General features: G+C 34.0%; 3 protein-coding genes across 3 annotated transcripts; 2 read left to right on the top strand and 1 right to left on the bottom strand.

Moving 5' to 3' along the window:
• Nucleotides 1-2,873, bottom strand: LOC110657719 (UDP-glucose 6-dehydrogenase 1). The gene is made up of 2 exons (XM_021815055.2): nt 2,614-2,873; nt 1-1,754 (listed from the first exon to the last, which is right to left on the bottom strand). The coding sequence occupies exon 2, from the start codon at nt 1,730-1,732 to the stop codon at nt 290-292; it is 1,443 nt and encodes a 480-aa protein (XP_021670747.1). The 5' UTR covers nt 1,733-1,754; nt 2,614-2,873; the 3' UTR covers nt 1-289.
• Nucleotides 2,874-5,964: 3,091 nt separating this feature from the next.
• Nucleotides 5,965-11,774, top strand: LOC110657720 (microtubule-destabilizing protein 60-like). The gene is made up of 8 exons (XM_058138572.1): nt 5,965-7,196; nt 7,310-7,355; nt 7,434-7,526; nt 7,620-7,739; nt 7,863-7,961; nt 8,201-8,260; nt 10,981-11,075; nt 11,390-11,774. The coding sequence occupies exons 1-8, from the start codon at nt 6,214-6,216 to the stop codon at nt 11,502-11,504; spliced, it is 1,611 nt and encodes a 536-aa protein (XP_057994555.1). The 5' UTR covers nt 5,965-6,213; the 3' UTR covers nt 11,505-11,774.
• Nucleotides 11,775-12,765: 991 nt separating this feature from the next.
• On the top strand, nt 12,766-14,783 carry LOC110657722 (40S ribosomal protein S19-3). Its single transcript, XM_021815058.2, has 4 exons — nt 12,766-13,030; nt 13,865-13,955; nt 14,077-14,260; nt 14,515-14,783. Exons 1-4 carry the CDS (start codon nt 12,947-12,949, stop codon nt 14,585-14,587), a joined length of 432 nt encoding a protein of 143 aa, XP_021670750.1. The 5' UTR covers nt 12,766-12,946; the 3' UTR covers nt 14,588-14,783.
• The last annotated feature ends 5,137 nt before the right edge of the window (nt 14,784-19,920 follow it).

Here is a 19,920-nt window from a genome sequence, read left to right as displayed (position 1 = left end):
TTTTCCACCTTTCAGGAATTCACCATTCTAATTATTATTATACATAAAATCAAGTACAAGCCAAATCAAGTTTTCTGAGAATAAGTAACAGTGACAGAGATATATTTGAATGCAATGTAAGGTGTCGCAAAACATAGAGCCTCCTGCTTCCAACATGAAAGTAATGCTGACTGTCCCAACTACTATGGGAAAGCAAGAAACAATAACGACAATAGTAAAGAATCAAATTGCTAGCCTATAACTTCAACGAGTTCACCCGCAGCATGAGCAAACCAAATCAGCCTCTCTTTTAAGCTACAGCAGGCATGTCCTTGAGCCATGCATCCAGTGGCTTACCAATCGAGTATACAATGAAGCCAATCTCCCTCAGCGTATCCACATTCACAACATTCCTTCCATCAAAAACAAATGCTGGCTTCTGCATGTTATCATAAATCCTCTTGTAATCAAGAGTCTTGAATTCATCCCACTCAGTCAAAATGCAAAGACCATGGGCATCTTTTGTTGCCTCATAGGCATCCCAAACTACATTAACTTGCTTAACAGTGGTGGGGCTCGTTGGCTGGAGATGGAGAGGATGGTCCCAATCAAACTTCTTCATGGTAAGATCCCTCTGAATCTGGTCATCAGTCACCTGTGGATCATAGATGCTCAACCGGGCCTTATCTCCCAACAGTCCCTTGCAGACATCGATTGCTGGGGTCTCCCTTGTATCACCAGTATCCTTCTTAAATGCAAACCCTAAAATGGCAATCTTTTTGTTTGAAACTGTATTAAACATAGAGGATACAACACGGTTCACAAATCGGTTCTTCTGGTAGTCATTTATCTTGATGACTTGTTTCCAATACTCTGCCACCTCTGGAAGGCCATTGCACTCACAGATGTAAACTAGATTCAAAATGTCCTTCTGGAAGCAGGATCCACCAAAACCAACACTAGCATTCAAGAACTTGGGACCAATTCTAGTGTCCTTGCCAACTGCATATGACACCTGGGTAACATCAGCCCCAGTTGCCTCACAGAGAGCTGACATCGCATTAACAGATGAGATCCTCTGGGCCAAGAATGCATTGGCAGCAAGCTTGGACAGCTCTGCAGACCAAAGGTTGGTTGTTAGGATGCGATCTTCCGGTACCCACTGAGCATAAACATCCTTCAATGCTTCAATTGCTGCCTGGCCTTCTGGGGTTTCCCTCCCACCAATGAGAACCCTATCTGGGCTAAGCAGATCACTGATTGCAGTTCCCTCAGCAAGGAACTCTGGGTTTGAGAGGATCTGGAATTTGATCCCCTTGCTGTTGTGGGTCAAAATTTTTTCAATTGCTTCTGCTGTCTTAACTGGAACTGTTGATTTCTCAACTACAATTTTGTTAGACTTGGACACATCAGCAATCATACGTGCTGCACTCTCCCAATATGTCAGATCAGCAGCTTTACCAGCTCCCAATCCCCGTGTTTTTGTTGGGGTGTTAACAGAAACAAAGACTATATCAGCCTCTGAGACATGTTTCTCCACTTCAGTGCTGAAGAAGAGGTTCCTGCCTCGGCACTCCTTCACAACACCATCAAGGCCTGGCTCATAAATGGGCAGCTGTTCACTGTTCCACGCATTGATCCTTGAAACAGAGATATCAACTACAGCCACCTCAATTGATGGACACTTGAGTGCAATGACTGCCATTGTAGGCCCACCAACATAACCAGCTCCGATGCAGCAAATCTTCACCATTTTCTTATTCAAAGTTTAGTACCTGAAACATATCAAATTTATACATATAAGGGGAGGGCAAAAATACAATACATAGAACGTATATTTCCAAATGTTCCCATGGCAATTAACTGATCTGTACTTACAAACAGTAAATATGGGAAACGGACCCAGAATTTGCAAACTTCCAACACAATGAATGACAAAATCAATGCTAAATAAATAACATTTGACTTTTACCTTTGAATAATTAGAACTCCATCATTTTCCCTTTTTTTTTTGGACAGCAAGCCATTTTCTAGAGCATAAGCTGTGTATTTGCCTTCTATGATATCATACCATGTTTACTCCAACACCAATTTCGATACATCCATTTAAACATTACTAGATCTAGAGTTTTGGACTCCATATCCTTCCTTAGTCCTAAGTACTACTCATTCTCAATTAATTACTTGTTCAATGATCATCATTGCAAACAAGTAGACTAAAAGATTAAAGAAAAAAAAAATGAAACCTTTTGCTACCTCAACAACAACTAGAGCTGAGAAACATCAAGATCCAACTAAATCCCAAAATTATCCTGGACCACAGAGACAGATCCAGAACAATTCAGAGAAAAACAATGATAGATCTTATAAATCTCGAGAGAGAAACACATGAATATCAAATCAACTACCGAACATTTGAATCAGATATAAAATATCCCACTTAACACGAAAATTGGATTAATAATCTCAAAAATTCCGATATGCGCAAAAGTCACGGATCAAGAACCAAAAAAAAAAAAAAATGCCAACAGATCTACAGAACTAGCAACCAAAGAATAACAAACAAAATCGAAAAATAATCACATCAAAGACGACCAAATGGAGCAATCGAAAGATTCAGAACGGCATTTATACCTTTCTGCAATAGAGAATGTAAAGAGAGAGATGTACAAAATGAAGAGAGGTCTTGTCGGTGCAAGTGCTGTTTTGGTTCGTTGTAGGTGCACGAAAACAAAGAGAGCAGAGTCAGGGTTTAAATATCGGCTTCAAATCTTAGACCTGCCCAGAGAAAATTACAAAATGACCAAATTGCTACGGTTGATGTGGCGCTCTCAATCTGCTGGCCTTCTAAACACGGCCATCTGATTCTGACGGGTGGAGTGGAGGAGGAGAAGGGTAGAAAGGTAAAAGTGAAGATAACGTGGAATATTATTATGCCGGGTGTAGAATGAAGTTACGGGAATGCCCTTGGACCGCTCAGTTGTATTGTTCTATTACTGGATGCCACGCGTTTTGCATTGGAATGAAAAATACGGAGTGGGAGGGACCTTATCTGTAAAGCACACACATTCATAGATCATGGTGTGTTGCTCCTTACCTTCCTCTTTTTTTAATTTAATAATTATTAAATTAAATATTTATATTTAAATATAAATAATAAATTTCTATAAAAATATTTAATTTAATAATTTTTAAATTCATTTTTATATAAATTTAAGTTATTAAATATGTCTATTTATTTTTTAATAAATATGATAATACATTGTTGGTGGTATATAAGACAAAGTGAATTTTCGAATGCTACGCCAAAGTGAAAGAACAAAACAAATAGTCTTTACATTGGCCAGTAACTAAACAGCAGGTCAGCTCGTCGTTGTATGAGCAATGGCTCTCATGTGCAATTAAGGCCATGAGAGAAAACTTAAGATAGTACAATTTCTGGCATATATGAACAGGGGAAGCTTCAAAAACAAGCATAATTTGCTTGAGGATTCAGGAAGGGGAAGGTGTTAGTGTATCTTTGCTGCTATATTAAGTTATGACGGAAATAATGATTTCCCCAAAAGTTCATGATAAATTAGTTTGAGTTATGGAAGAAGATAACAAGTAATTTAAGATCAAAACAAACATTAGAATGTAGAGAGAATGTGAACATTTGCTAGAAGACACAATACTAATTTGTCATTTGGGCATTAGAGAGTATGAGACAGCAATGCCCATAGGACTCATTGCTATAATATATTTTGTATATAGTTGGTCATGTCATCTCCATATGCCTATGCTCCATTTTGCTTTTAAGTTTTGTTTATTCTGAATTTTGTTTATATTTCTTTTTTGTCTTCCATGCTTATGTTCTCTAATATGTCATATTTTTGCTCATATATTTTTTTAAAAAAATCTTATTTGATAATGTTTTAAAGTATTTTTTTAAAGGGAAAATTTTAAAAATAATTAAATGTAATGAATGTACATTTAAAATGAATGAATAATTTTGAATTTTTATTTTAAATATAAATTATAAAATGTCATTACATATTAAATTTAAATATTATTTCATTTTAAGTCTTTATCAATTCAAATGAGCCCTTTTGAAATGTTTGACCATGAACCATTTACATACCAACTTTGATTTGAAAGACATTTTCATATTTATTTATTCAATTACAAGGTTGCATATTCTTTAGCCCCCACAATTTTCTTAAAAAAATTATAATTAATTGATATAAAATATACATCACTTAATATAATACATAAAATTTATCAATAATATTGTCTCAATATAATGAAAATAAAAAATTATATATACAGCTTAAAATATCTTATATAATTTAATATAATTAATTTCATTAATAAAAATATTAAGTGTTAAAGCAGTGAGGGATCTCACGTATATATTATTGTGTTGGCAATTACTCACCAATAACATTCTTATGGCCTATGCAACCATTTATTGAAAAAATAATAAAATCACAAAAAATTAAACTATAAGTCTTTTTTTTCCTTGCAATATATGTATATATATAACACAAATAAATTTTAATTTAATAATAATGGTATTCTTTCCAAAATTTCAATAAAATTTCCTATCATCTCACCACAAATCCCTTAGGCTTTGTTTGGATGGGGTAATGGAAGGGTAATTAATGAAATGGTAAAGGGGGTAAGGAGGGTTATAATAAAAAAAAATCTCATGTTTAGAAATTGGTGAATTAATGGAGAGGTAAAGAGAAATAATGTATATTATTTATATTTGAAAATAAGTGAAAGAAAAGTAAATAATTATTAGAAGTACAAAAATATTATTTTTTATTAGATAATTTATTAAATGATAAACTCATCATGATAAATCTTGAATTTGCAAACAGTAATGGTCTACCATTAATAAATTACAAAATTAATAAATTAAAATAATAATGCACAAATCTAATAAATATTCAATAAAAAATTGATTATTTAAAAGAAAAAAAATTTGTTAATTAAAGTATAATAATTGCAATAAACTATTGAAAGATCAAAAAAAAAATTTGATAATTGAAGCATAATAATTACAATAAACTATTAAAAGAACAAATAATTAAGAGCGGTGAAAATATGTATGACCACTTGAGAAAGAAGATATTTATTTGTAGTGGTACTATAAATTTATTTTTAATGGATATAATTAAATTTTTAATAAAAAATTAAGAATACAATAAAAAAATAAAAAATAAAATAATTTTCAATGCTTACCTCTCCCTACTTACGCTCCAAAATTAAAGTGTAAGAAAAAATAGAATTTAAGTGGTAAATATAGAAAAAGCCTTATCCTAGTTACCCTTATTTATCATTCCCTTGCTACCACCCAAATAGAATCTATCAAACTCTTTCAACATTCGCCTTTCCTTATTTTATTTGATACTAAAAAAGAAGCATACCCTTTCCCCACACCATTTCATATTTGATCTAATTTCATATTCGTTTACAAGAATTATAATGGAGTAAAATGAAATTGAATCTTGCAATCTGCATTACAATTCAATTGCAAATTTGTAATGTAAGAAAAAATAAAGTTTTTGTGATGATTAAGAAAAAAAGGAAATTAACACATTTTCATTTAAATTATTTAAATATTTATTTAAAAATCATATATTAAAATTATATATATATATATATTTGTAAGATTCTTAATTTCATGTACTACAACAATGCATACACACGATAATTAGAGTAGTACTCAAAAATAAAAATTATAGTTTGTAAAATAAAAATCTAAATTTATCAAATAAAAAAATTCATATCCCTCATTTTTACAAGAAAATAAAGGATATTTTATACGTCATCCCTGTGTTGATCTTTGGCTCGCAACCTATAACGCGGTTATGAATCAGAACCATCCGCATCTCTAGACTCCACGATTATTTGGTCCCTAAATCAGCCAATCTACGGTCAAAAAACCAAACATTAATTCAAATAATAATCCAACGCACCACCGCAAACTACAACCCTACCACCAGGAAAACTAGCCGTTACAAAGAGCGTCCAAAACCTTTAACGCTCTTTTTTCTTCATCTATTCCTCATTCATTGTTCTTTCATTGATCAATCAAAGAAACCCAATTCTCTCCCAGCCTCTGAGATTTCTGCACTATCTCATCCTAAACCCCTCAATTTTCTCATAAAACAAACAGAATAACTTTTTTTTTAATTTACTTTTATCTGTTGATTCATTTGTGTTTTCGGGCGTTTCTTTTTTCCCATGGATTTGAGCACCAAGACTTCAATATCAGTTACACCGATGAAAGATCCTCTTGCATTTCAATCCAAAGTTCATGGAATCTCCAAAATCTCTGAGAATTCAAATCCCAACAATTCCTATTCAAGCCCTGGGGCAAAACCCACAAATTCCCCAATGATCAAATCTGCAAAATCCCAAAAATCAGCATCAAAGAATCCAATCATCAATCACAATGCAGTCCCTTACTTCCCTAGAAACAAGATCAGGGAAAGGAAGTTTGTGGTGGCAAAGAAGAACTCCAAGAAGGAGAAAGTGAATTCAACTTCAACCGTGGACTGCAAGTGCAAAGAGAGATTTGGAGGTAATGTAAACAAGTGTTTGTGTGTGGCCTATGAGACTTTAAGAGCTTCACAGGAGGAGTTTTTTAAGAAACGAGATAGCACCGGAGAGAAAGATGAACTGGACAAAGAAAAGGTCAGTGATTATAAAGCTGAAAGTGAAGAAGAGGATGAGATAGAAAAGGGATTTATGGCTCAAAAGGATGAGGCTGAAGGTGGGTATGGTTCAGATAATCAAAGTTTGGGTGAGAGTGAGCAATCAGGTCAAGTGGGCATTTCTACAATTAAAAGGAGGAGAGACAGGCTGCTTGAACAAGCAAGAAACAGTATACCTGAATCTGGGATAGTGATGCATCTGGTTAAGGCTTTTGAGCAGCTACGAACGATACCAGATCCCAAGGAATCTGATAAGAAGGAAGACGAGAAGATTAAGGAGGAGAAAAAGAAGGCAATGCTATGGGTGCTGCCTGGATTGCAGAATCCTAAAGTGCCTGATATTCAGACTAATTCTTCATTTTCATTGCCTGAATTCCAGCATTCTAAGATGCCCAAATCGCAGGACTCTCCTTCTTCGTTATGCCCATCAGATTTGTTTCTGACTTCTGAGAATCTGGGTTTGGATCCAAGGCTTTCTGTTTCCTCATCATGGGACAGCAGTAAATGCAGGTTAGTAATGATTTCTGAATTGATTTTTCAACCCCTACATTAGATCATTTGTTTGCGTGTTTTAATACTTGTTTTGACTGGATACTTCATTCTGCGCTCCCCCCAAATTTCAGTATTTCTAGCAGGACTTCTAATGGAGGTCGGAGAAGCAGAAGAAATGTAAGATTTTACCCTATTGAGAGTTTGCGTCCATGATCCTTCATTTATTAAATTTGTGTCACATTGTTTGTATCTTAGAGCTCTGAGTCATGTGGAACAATGGGAGGGAGCAGATGGAAGAAGAAGCAACTGAAAACCACATGTCAAAAGCCATTTAAGCTAAGGACAGAGGTAATATTTTACAATGGGAATTCATCATGAAATGTTAACTTTGTTTTTCAGATGAATTATATTTTAAACTGTGGAGATTGGTTCTCACTTTAGCAAAGAGGAAGAAAGAAGGAGGAGGAATTCATGAAAAAGTTACAGGAAATGATGGCTGAGGAGGAGAAGCAGCGGATTCCTGTTGCACAAGGTCTTCCTTGGACAACAGATGAACCAGAGGTGAGTTTGTCAATTGCTAAAATCAAGTGGGAATACAGAGGTGGGGCTTTATAATCTAAACAAAATTAAGTCATGCCTTTGTTTTTTTTAGTTCATACTTGAGCTTGGTCTATGTTATTTCAGTGTCTAATCAAACCTCTAGTAAGAGAGAACACCAGGCCCATTGACCTTAAGCTACATAGTGATATTCGGGCAGTGGAGCGAGCTGAGTTTGACCAGCAGGTAATTTTTTTTAACTACTTTAGTATTCTTGCAAATATATTTATGCTTTACTCTCTCTTTATGGTTAAATGCAGGTAATTTTTTTTAACTACTTTAGTATTCTTGCAAATATATTTATGCTTTACTCTCTCTTTATGGTTAAATTTCTAGTAGCTAAATAAAGTTTGAATTCTAGTTGGGAATGATCTTTATGGTTAAATGCATCAATCCTTGAAAGTTAACAGTTTGTGTGATATCAGGTAGCTGAGAAGTTAAGCCTTATTGAGCAATACAAGATGGAAAGAGAAAGGCAGCAAAAGGTAATTCAAATATAAAAGGCATGATATTGAGTTATTGGTGTTTCCTGACTAAAATATTTACACTAGTCTTTTTCCTCCTGTAGATGCATGATATTCCATAAGCCCTTACCTTTTTACATTAGTTTTAGATGAACTGACGAAACATATACAAGAGTACTTTCTTTGGTGCATGATGTTTGTGAATGATATTATTCTGATAGATGATGCACGAGAAGGAGCCAATAGAAAGCTAGAACTTTGGAGAAGTACTCTAGAGTTAAAGGGTTTTAAGTTAAGTAGAACAAAGACCAGAATACATGCATTACAAGTTCAGTGAAGGCCAAACTGGTGATAGGGAAGGAGTTAGTTTGAATGGAGTGATACTGCCCCAAAGTAATCACTTTAAATATCTAGGCTCAGTTCTTCAAGTAGATGGGGGATGTGAGGAGGATGTTAGTCATAGGATTAAAGCCGGATGGTTGAAGTGGAGACGTGCCACGGGAGTTTCATGTGATCGTAACATTCCCAATAAATTGAAAGGAAAATTTTACCGTACAGCCACCGGCTATGTTATATGGTAGTGAGTGTTGGGCACTGAAAGAGTCATATGCATCTAAGATAAGAGTTGCAGAGATGAGAATGTTAAGATGGATGAGTGGCCATACTAGACTAGATAAAGTCCGTAATGAGAGTATTAGAGAAAAGGTAGGAGTGGTGCCAATTGAAGATAAGTTGAAGAGAAATTGAGGTAGTTTGGTTATGTGAAGCGTAGACATACGGAGGCTCCAGTTAGACAAGTAGAGCACATTAGGTTAGAGGATAGAAAGAAAAAAAAAGGGTAGACCTAAATTGACTTGGAGGAGAGTAGTACAACATGACCTAGAAGCATTACACATTTCTTAACCCAAAATCATTCAGAGTGGAGAAAGCGAATCCATATAGCCGACCCCAAATTTTTCGGATAAAGGCTTAGTTGAGTTGAGTTGAGTAGATCTAGCCATACGACCGGCTATGTTATATGGTAGTGAGTGTTGAGCACTGAAAGAGTCATATGCATCTAAGATAAGAGTTGCAGAGATGAGAATGTTAAGATGGATGAGTGGCCATTCTAGACTAGATAAAGTCCGTAATGAGAGTATTAGAGAAAAGGTAGGAGTGGTGCCAATTGAAGATAAGTTGAGAGAAGGGAGATTGAGGTGGTTTGGTTAGAGGATAGAAAGAAAAAAAAAGGGTAGACCTAAATTGACTTGGAGGAGAGTAGTACAACATGACCTAGAAGCATTACACATTTACCTAAATTGACTTGGAGGAGAGTAGTACAACATGACCTAGAAGCATTACACATTTCTTAACCCAAAATCGTTCAGAGTGGAGAAAGCGAATCCATATAGCCGACCCCAAATTTTTGGGATAAAGGCTTAGTTGAGTTGAGTTGAGTAGATCTAGCCATACGACCGGCTATGTTATATGGTAGTGAGTGTTGGGCACTGAAAGAGTCATATGCATCTAAGATAAGAGTTGCAGAGATGAGAATGTTAAGATGGATGAGTGGCCATTCTAGACTAGATAAAGTCCGTAATGAGAGTATTAGAGAAAAGGTAGGAGTGGTGCCAATTGAAGATAAGTTGAAAGAAGGGAGATTGAGGTGGTTTGGTTATGTGAAGCGTAGACATACGGAGGCTCCAGTTAGACAAGTAGAGCACATTAGGTTAAAGGATAGAAAGAAAAAAAAAAAGCGTAGACCTAAATTGATTTGGAGGAGAGTAGTACAACATGACCTAGAAGCATTATACATTTTTTAACCCAAAATCGTTCAGAGTGGAGAAAGTGAATCCATATAGCCGACCCCAAATTTTTGGGATGAAGGTTTAGTTGAGTTGAGTTGAGTAGATCTAGCCATACGACCGGCTATGTTATATGGTAGTGAGTGTTGGGCACTGAAAGAGTCATATGCATCTAAGATATAAGAGTTGCAGAGATGAGAATGTTAAGATGGATGAGTGGCCATTCTAGACTAGATAAAGTCCGTAATGAGAGTATTAGAAAAAAGATAGGCCACGCCAATTGAAGATAAGTTGAGAGAAGGGAGATTGAGGTGGTTTGGTTATGTGAAGCGTAGACATACGGAGGCTCCAGTTAGACAAGTAGAGCACATTAGGTTAGAGGATAGAAAGAAAAAAAAAAGGGTAGACCTAAATTGACTTGGAGGAGAGTAGTATAACATGACCTAGAAGCATTACACATTTCTGAGGATTTAACCCAAAATCGTTCAGAGTGGAGAAAGCGAATCCATATAGCCAATCCCAAATTTTTGGGATAAAGGTTTAGTTGAGTTGAGTTGAGTAGATGACATGATATTGAGTTATTGGTGTTTCCTGACTAAAATATTTACACTAGTCTTTTTCCTCCTGTAGATGGCAGAAGAGGAAGAAATAAGCAGATTGAGGAAGGAGCTTGTTCCAGTTAGACAAGTAGAGCACATTAGGTTAGAGGATAGAAAGAAAAAAAAAAGGGTAGACCTAAATTGACTTGGAGGAGAGTAGTATAACATGACCTAGAAGCATTACACATTTCTGAGGATTTAACCCAAAATCGTTCAGAGTGGAGAAAGCGAATCCATATAGCCAATCCCAAATTTTTGGGATAAAGGTTTAGTTGAGTTGAGTTGAGTAGATGGCATGATATTCTCATATTGGTGTTTCCTGACTAAAATATTTACACTAGTCTTTTTCCTCCTGTAGATGGCAGAAGAGGAAGAAATAAGCAGATTGAGGAAGGAGCTTGTTCCAAAAGCACAACCTATGCCCTATTTCGACCGGCCCTTCATTCCCAGAAGGTAAAGGTTTATCTGGTTTGTTTATTTGCAAGTTCAAGGAATGCCTCACCCAGAATGAGGCATTTATTTATTTTTATACTCAGCTTAGAATGAGTTGTACACAGTAACTGTTTTCACTGTTATTTATGTACAAGAGGGCAAGGTATGCAGAACCTTTTCTTGTTAATTAAAAAGCATAGCAAGTGCATGTCTTCAGTTTGGCTCATGTCTTGTGCCATATGAAGCTTTCTTTTGCTGAGTGGGCTAATCTGTTGCAATTTTAGTGAAGCATTTTCACGAATAAGGCCTTACTTATGTTTTTGGCTTGAGTGAAGGTCAATGAAGCATCCAACTGTGCCTAAAGAGCCAAAGTTTCACATACCGCAACATAAGAAGATTAAATGCTGTTTATCATGGAACGACCTCAGCACCTTTACTTACCAACAGTGAAGCAACAAAAGGCCAAGATATAAGAATAGAAGCATTTCAGACATCATCATTCCTTGTCAGGATTCTTTTCTTATATCTTCTGTACATGAAGCAAACAATTTAGTTGCAATTCAAACCTTTGGTTTGTTTATAGTGAAATATGAAAAATCCTAGGGGGATTTGAATGAATTTCTCTTCATTTTGCTTGTCCCAGCTTCCACTGTCGAACTATAAATGCAGTGGTTGTGTTGTTCTTTGCTGGGTATGGGATAGCTCATAGACAACTTATCACACTGATAATTCATCATGGACAAGATTTACTCAAACATAAAATAAGCTAAGGCTTTTTCAGCCTATAAAATGTAACCTACATTTATAGTTGCAAACAATTCATTAAGTTTCAGTATCAACATATTTTTTTACAATTTTTTTATTAGTTTTTTTTGCAATTTCTTTTTGTTGATATCAACAATTTTAAGACGTTGGATATATAATTTTATATAAAATATTTTTCTACATTATTTATATAAATGGTGTATTAAATGCAATTAATGATTCACTAAAAGGATGGGATAATTTAAAATCCCCGTAAAATAAATATTTATAAAAAAAATAAATTAATAAATTTGCAAATTAATTTTTATTTTATTTTAATATAATTAATTTTAATTAAAAGCCCGCTTGAGATATTATTATTTTATTTTTATTATTTCTTAAAGAATTTTGGTCTAAAGCTTGACTCAAAGTATTTGTCCGCCCATCAATAAAAAGCTTAAAGTTTTTTTTTTGGTAGAAGTCACTAGGTATTCAAAGTTCTATGGCCCGATTAATTCGGATTCATGTTAAATAGACTCATAAAAAAAGATAAAGTGCTTTTTTTTAATTTTTAAATATATTTTATACTCAGAACCCTAATTAAGAAAGAAGAGACTCTTATCACTCTATCTCACCTTTTGCGTGTAGAGCCCAAACTTTTTTATAAGACGTTGAACATATTATCTTACATTAAAAACTTTTCTACATTATTTATATAAATAGTATATTAAATGCAATGGATGATTCACTAAAAAAAAAAAGGAATAATATAAAATTTCCTTAAAATAAAAATTTTTAAGAAAAAAGTTAATGAATTTGTAAATTAATATTTATTTTATTTTATTTTAATATAATTAATTTCAATTAAAATTCAATTTGAGATATTGTTATTTTATTTTTATTATTTCTTAAAAAAGGTTTGGTTTAAATCTTGACCCAAAGCTCATGGGATCCAAACATCCCCGCAAAACTGTAACTGGGCTGGTCCGAAGGGAAGGAAACCCTAACCTAATTGTTGCCGCACTATATAAATACTGATAACTCACAAATCCAGAAACCCTAGCGATTGACAGAGCCTATCTTATCCCTGAACTCTACAATTAGCGCCTTCTGCTTGAACAAAGGAGGCCTCTTGCCGTGACTGAAAGATGGCGACCGCTAAGACTGTCAAGGACGTATCTCCCCACGAATTCGTCAAGGCTTATGCTGCACACCTCAAGCGATCTGGCAAGGTATAGCTTCTGTAGTTCCTCTCACTGTAATCTATAGGTTTTTCGGGTTTGTACTTATTAGATCTGATTTTGGAACTGCTATGTTTCAAGTACTGCGTATTCCTTTGTCTTTGCGGATCACGGAATTTTCTTTGATTGGTTGATAGATATGTTAAATTTTACCTTGTGAGTTCATGAACTGTATTATGAGACTGGAGCGGATTGCTAATTGATGGTGTATGGTTTGATTGGAGGAGACATCGTGTCTCTGTGCAGAACTGTTGCTTGAACTTCAACTATGTCCCAAAACGTGCGAACTTTTTTTTTTTGTAACTATGTTTTTGAGGGCTTAACATTAGAACATTGTTCATCTTGTGTGAAAGGTGAGCTGAAATTGGGTTTATCCCTAACTTGTGGGAAAAATAATTACCGTCCACTTGAAGGTATTTAGGTAAATTTTTTGTTATAAAAAATCATACCATAGATGGATCTCTGTTGCCTGATGTGGTCTGAAACAAGGGGTAGGAGGATGTGATTCCTGGAAATTTAGGCAACAAGGTTTATTCGGTCTTTAGGGAAGACATGAGTGTTTCTAATTCTTGAAGATGTATTGACCTAGTGCACCTGAAAGTATAAGTTCATTAATCATTAGTGATGCGGGTGTGTGGTAGAGTGTAAGGTATATTGTTTATATTGTTGTTGATCTTTTTGAGTTAATGACAAATGAGAACGGCTGTATTTGTCATAGTTATCTATTGACATTATTTATGGAACTGTTTGGGGAACCTTTGTTGATATACATCATGGTAAGTTTTCTCTATTTTTATTTATTTATTTATTTATGTTGGATAACAGATTGAGTTGCCTCCCTGGACTGATATTGTGAAGACTGGTAGACTCAAGGAGCTTGCACCTTATGACCCAGACTGGTACTATGTTCGAGCTGGTAGGTCTCTCTCTACCTTCTTCTCATTCCACACATACACCTACTCTGGATGTATGCTTATGAAGTTGGTGATGCACTGCTGTGATTTTCTTGTATGTTTAATATTTTATTTTGTTTGCAGCCTCCATGGCTAGGAAGATTTACTTGAGGGGAGGCCTTGGTGTGGGTGCCTTCCGAAGGATTTATGGTGGGAGCAAGAGAAATGGAAGTCGTCCACCCCATTTCTGCAAGAGTAGTGGTGCTATTGCTCGTCACATCCTTCAGCAATTGCAGAATATGAATATTGTTGACATCGACCCAAAGGGGTGAGATCTGGATTCCTTTAGGCTTATTGTACGCTGTTATCAAATTATAGTTCCTCAGATTTTGCTCAAATTTCTACTTTCTGTTGCATTGATTTCATTTGAACCTTCTTGGAAATTCAATTTCAATTACCTCTCCCCATCTTTAGTTTTACCATGAAAAAGGCTGAGGAATAGTAATTTTCAATTTTTCATAGTGTGATGCTCGTGACAAGTGTTCATATTTGCTGATGTGCATATCTTTGCTATTGTGGTAGGGGAAGGAGAATAACTTCAAGCGGTCAACGGGATCTTGACCAAGTGGCTGGGCGAATTGTGATTGCCCCTTGATCAATCAAATGTGGAGCTATGCTAAGGAAGAGTATTTATTTTGTTAGTTTTAGCTTTCTGTTTTAGAGTGCTGAAGAGATGTTGCTACAGAATCAGATAACATGTGATGAAATTTTTTGGTTTCAGCTGTCGGTGTTTTTGAGATAAACATGGGTTCCCTCTCGTTTGCTTTTTATTTATGGCATTTTTGGATTTACTCTTTTTGTTATCCCATTATCCCGTATATATATATATATATATATATATTTTTTTTTTTTTTGGCTATGAAAAGAAACCACATAATAGTGTCGTTCCTTCCGTCGTGATTACCTTCGATTCATTTAAAATATTTTTTATTGGACGTTTAAATATTTCAAATCTTGATTGCGCAATATGGTTAATTTATTTGGTTCGATTGGGATTTTAAATTTGGGATTCCTTAAAAATTTATAATTTTAATCGTTTTTCTTAGTCTAATCGTACAGCGCTTGAAATTTTGATATTTATTGACATAAAGTTTAAATTAGATCTTATGATGTTCATTTTTTTTTTGAAATATTATGATTTTCAATGTTTAAATTAATTAAGTGCTACAAAGATGTAGTGTTTTTTTCATAACTATTTCAGGATTAATATATGAAAATATAAATAAGTTATAAAATGAAAAATAAGTAGAAAAAGTAGTTATAATTTAAAAAAATTTATTTTAAATACATGGATAAAATTTTATTTTATGAGACTTATTATTATGAATTTATCATCCCATGTATTCATAGAAATCACTTATTCATACTAAAAATTTCTTATAACTGACTTTGCTTCTATTAGCAAATCATTAACTAATTGAATTATAATTTAGGTTACCTAAATTATAATTTACTTATTTTTTTAATAGAATTATAGTTTAATTATTAATGCTATATAGTTTAATTATTACTATTATTTTATTTTAAACTCTTTCTCTATCTGTTCCTCTCTCTCCGTTTTTTCTATCTTCTCCGATCTCGGCTGCTACGGATCCATTTGATTCGGCTCGAAAATGCATATGCTGGAGCTGGAGAATGAGTTCAGTTTGATCCACCATCATCTTGGTTTGAATCAGGCCCTGATATGTTCAACTTGTAATTTTGTGAAATTTATTTATTATTTTAGGATTTACTTTACTAGTAATATATATGCTCAACCCTTTTTTTTTTTTTTAAGGGAATTTGAATTGTTGGCTTTTAAATTATTATAATATTTTATATCATATAACTTTTCAAAAATTAATTATTTAATAATGGTTGGCTTTTAAATATTATATTTATATTTAAAACACGCAAAAATAAAATACAAAATACTTAATAAATTAAAATATTTGACAAGTATAAAAAAATAAAATATGCGGAATTAAGAAAATGAAAATCTCAAGTGGTACGGATTTTTTTGTGAAAATATGGAATTTCCCTTGAAAAAAAAAATATGTAAGACAATTTAGGTACATTTGGTCAAAGTTATGAACGAGGATACTTTTCATCGTGAACCATGATAAATAAATAATGAAAAAATTATTATTTAATTTTTATATTTTAAAAATATAATATTTTATTTTTATTAAATTATTTAATTAATTCATGATTAATTAAATTATTTTTTTATTTTTTTATTTTAATAAAAGGTAATTAATTTATTTTTATATTTTAAAAATATATATTTTTAAATAAAAATAAAAAATTTTATTATATATACACACTTTTACTATTGTTATTGTGCAACTCATGATTAATTGATTCTCCTTACTTATATCAAATTAAACATTATTCATATCCCCTTTTGGATAGAAATCTACGTTCTAATACCATAGCTGGCTGGGAGTTCCTAAACCTGAGTTAAACATAATAATACTCATGCGATGTTGAGATACCACAAGCCACCATGGCCAAACAAATCTCAAGACTTTGTCCTTTTGTGTTATTATATAGAACTAGATTTAGAGGATCGTAGCAATGGATCAATGAACTAGCATTAGTAGATGATGATATGATATACAGGATCCACTAAGAGTGGCAAGTGTAGAGCATACTCACGCCTTAGTAGAGGATGATATGAATAAGATAAAATTCGTGACTTTCAAGAGAGGAAGAGAAATTTAAAAAGCCATAAAGTAAGATAAGAAAGCTGGAATGTTATTACTTGGTAACTCTTGTTCAAAATAAAACCCAAGCTCCCTTTTTATAGAAGGAGAGCTGAAACTATTATAATAACTTTTTATACAAACACATGTCTACTTAATAGTTAGGTGGAGACATTTAACAAGATAAGAACTAGTTAGATAGGCACATGATTTATAACTAGGTCATACATAAAGACAAATGACTCATTTGACTAAGATTAATTATACAGAGGATTTATCTGACTAAAATTAATTATACAGATACATATTTTTCCAATTTCAGAGAGATAGTCTGCTAGGGGCATCTGTCACGGGTTACATACTGTGAAACTTATGCCATAATAGTCTACAGGCTTCATTTTGGATTTTTCGGGTTTCTTTTGGCTCTGTCTGGAAGAGTTCTTTTTTAGAAGGAATTCTGACTGGGACTCAAATTATTATTGTAATAATCTAAGTCATCAGAATCGATGTTCTTGCCATAAAAATCTCTTTTTCATGAGCTTCTAGGTTCATCAAAGGGTTTGGTGTCGGTGTCCAGATCTGTTGGATCCTATGAATCTTGTCAAATCTCTGAACTGTAGTCCGGAACTGCTTCAAGTTTTGCTTTTGGACTCATAGAGGTTGATTCCAAAATTTGAGCTTTAGGCCTGAAATGGTTGAGTTCATGTAGATAGGCTGTAATTTTCTTTATGAGGATGGTGGAGGTGTCCCTTGTGGTGACAGACTTGAAATAAGTCAGGTATTCATATACTGAATTTTGAGTCCAGAGTATCCCTTCAGGGTTTCTAAAGAAAGGCCAAAAGTTGTTTATGGGCTGAACTATCTTTTGAAAATAGCAGAATCTCATCAATATAGATTAGGGCACTATGAAGAATAGGTTCAAAGATTTGAACCATGGCCTTTTGAAATAGTGAGGGAGCAACTTTGAGCCCAACAGGCATTATGATCCACTGATATTAAGCTTTAAAAATGCAGAATATTGTCTTTTATCTTTCTATTGGATCAATTCCTAGCTGCCAAAATCATACTTTAAGATCAACTTTGAAAAGATATGCTCTTCTTGTAAATGAGTGAATAGAGAACTGATCCTGGGAAGTAAAAATTTGTCATCCATTAAGAAATGATTTAAGGGCTTATAGTCAATGACCAGCCTTTTCTTCCCTCAAATTCTTTCTGATCTTTTTTTCAGCATAAAAGGCTTGACAGGCCCATCCTGAACTGGTGGGCTCAATAAGACCTTGTTGAAGTAGCTGTTGGCATTCCTGTTGAGATAGCAGGAGGTCTGTTGGAGTCATTCCTAGATGAGTTGCCTTTGTAGGGTTGACATCTTGATTAAGCTTAAAAGGGAGCTTAATAAAGAAATTCCTGTTTTTCCATAGAGGTGCTAGATGAGAAAAGTCAGTATGGGATTCTGCACAGGATGGCATAAGCAGCTCCTTGTATTTCATAAATTCTTCTGGAATTTCAGACAAGGAGAACATTTTCAGAACAGTGGTGAAGGTTTTAAAAGACCATTTCTGTTTTTAGCATGTAGGAAGGATTTGAAGATGTTGAGCTTACTGATACACATTAAATCCTATCAATAAATCTTTATCAGGCAAAGTTGATCCAATGACTTTTGTCCATATAGTATAGTCTGGAAAGAATTGTATTCCAATGGGCCTTTTGAAAATGAAGTTGGTGTGAAATACTTTCCCATCTACGGCTTTGAAATATTCTAAATAAGGCATCCATGCTTCATCAGGCAACACTGCAGGATTTATCATGCTTTTATGGGAACCGGTATTAAGAAAACTAATAATAGGAATTGGTCTTTCATATTTTAAAGGTAGGACATGAATGTGCACCTACGGAATTCAGATCAGGGGCTACATTGGATGGCATGACTGAAGAGTATTGATATTGAGGTGTCCGAAATCATCTTTCAATGAAGATTTTTCTTCTTCTGAAAAGATCTCTTTCAGGGCGAAGACAGTTTCTTCATCGACTTCTTCTTGTTCTAAAAATAGGAACTCAACATCAACATTGTGCAGGCTAAGATGCGTACTTTGGTGAATTTATTTGATCAATTTTACTGCTTGTTTAGGCTTTTGAGGGCATTCTTTGAAGAACTATCCATTTTTCCTACAGATAAAGCATCTGTCTGTTTTGAACCTTTTTCCCCTTGCTGATTTTTCTTAAAAAATAAAACAGATCTTCCTTTCTTTCTATTATTGCCGCTATTGATTCTGTAATGCTTCAGATGCTTTTTCTTTTTGGATTTACAAGTGCAATTCTTTTTTTTGCATTTGATTATGAGATAAGATTTTTTACACATTTTTCACAGAGACTTATTATTGTCCAGCATGTCACTCAGAAAGTGCTATTGATCACACATTTTTTCAAGAGTGGTTAGTATCATTTGATGAATTTCTCTCAGAGTTATCTGAGTCATGTCTTTGCAAGTTGCCAAAATTGCTCACTATAATTCAGGCTATAGTTATTCTGGCAAAGAAGCAATATAAGTATGTCACAGGTTGACATCATTGTATCCATTCAACAGATAGTATCTCTAAGACATCCTTTGGCAATGAAACTCAATATCTTTCTTTTTTAGGGGGTAGCATTTTATCTTAAAATATTCTTGTTACACTTGTCTGTTGTAGAGTGTGTAGTCACCAATAAATTTCTCATAAAGAGCATTCTTAACTCATATGATTGATGCTTGGTAAAATAAGAGCTGCTTGTAATCTCAAAGTCTCTAGAACCATTCTCTTAATGATCCAATGAATCTACAGGAGAATTCTTTTAAAACACTCGATAATACCGCATTCAGTTTAGACATTTGGAGATTAAGCCAAGCATGGAATTCCGTCATTCTATCTTTCTATTTGGCTAGAGGAATAACATCAAGAGTGAACCAAGGACCAAAAGTTGGCCTGGGGAGACCTTCATCTAGCTTTTCTCCATCAAGAGTATCAGTTGGTTACTCTACATGAGGTTCTGTGATCCCATCATTAGAGTCTGTTAAAATTGTCATCAGCAGGTTTGTGATATCTGCCAATTCTTCTTCAAAATCAATGCCTAATGAGGAGTCTGGCCCATTTGTTGGGGCTGTGACATCCCTTACCCGTCTACAGTGTACCCAAGCGAGACATGTTACACTCGGTGTCGGAGCTTCCTATCTTATCTTACTTTATTCTTTTAATAATTTGTTCTCATT

Source organism: Hevea brasiliensis, chromosome 16 (genome assembly GCF_030052815.1).
Source record: "Hevea brasiliensis isolate MT/VB/25A 57/8 chromosome 16, ASM3005281v1, whole genome shotgun sequence".
Taxonomy (NCBI): Eukaryota; Viridiplantae; Streptophyta; class Magnoliopsida; order Malpighiales; family Euphorbiaceae; genus Hevea; species Hevea brasiliensis.
This window is presented reverse-complemented; position numbering and strand designations above follow the sequence as displayed.

Excerpts from the sequence above, each read along its gene's own strand:
- LOC110657719 (XM_021815055.2), bottom strand. The coding sequence starts at position 1,732 with ATGGTGAAGATTTGCTGCATCGGAGCTGGTTATGTTGGTGGGCCTACA.
- LOC110657720 (XM_058138572.1), top strand. The coding sequence starts at position 6,214 with ATGGATTTGAGCACCAAGACTTCAATATCAGTTACACCGATGAAAGAT. Across the intron at positions 7,356-7,433 it reads GTCGGAGAAGCAGAAGAAAT|AGCTCTGAGTCATGTGGAAC; the intron begins GTAAGATTTTAC and ends TTTGTATCTTAG. Across the intron at positions 7,962-8,200 it reads GAGCTGAGTTTGACCAGCAG|GTAGCTGAGAAGTTAAGCCT; the intron begins GTAATTTTTTTT and ends GTGTGATATCAG.
- LOC110657722 (XM_021815058.2), top strand. The coding sequence starts at position 12,947 with ATGGCGACCGCTAAGACTGTCAAGGACGTATCTCCCCACGAATTCGTC. Across the intron at positions 13,031-13,864 it reads ACCTCAAGCGATCTGGCAAG|ATTGAGTTGCCTCCCTGGAC; the intron begins GTATAGCTTCTG and ends GTTGGATAACAG. Across the intron at positions 14,261-14,514 it reads GTTGACATCGACCCAAAGGG|GGGAAGGAGAATAACTTCAA; the intron begins GTGAGATCTGGA and ends CTATTGTGGTAG.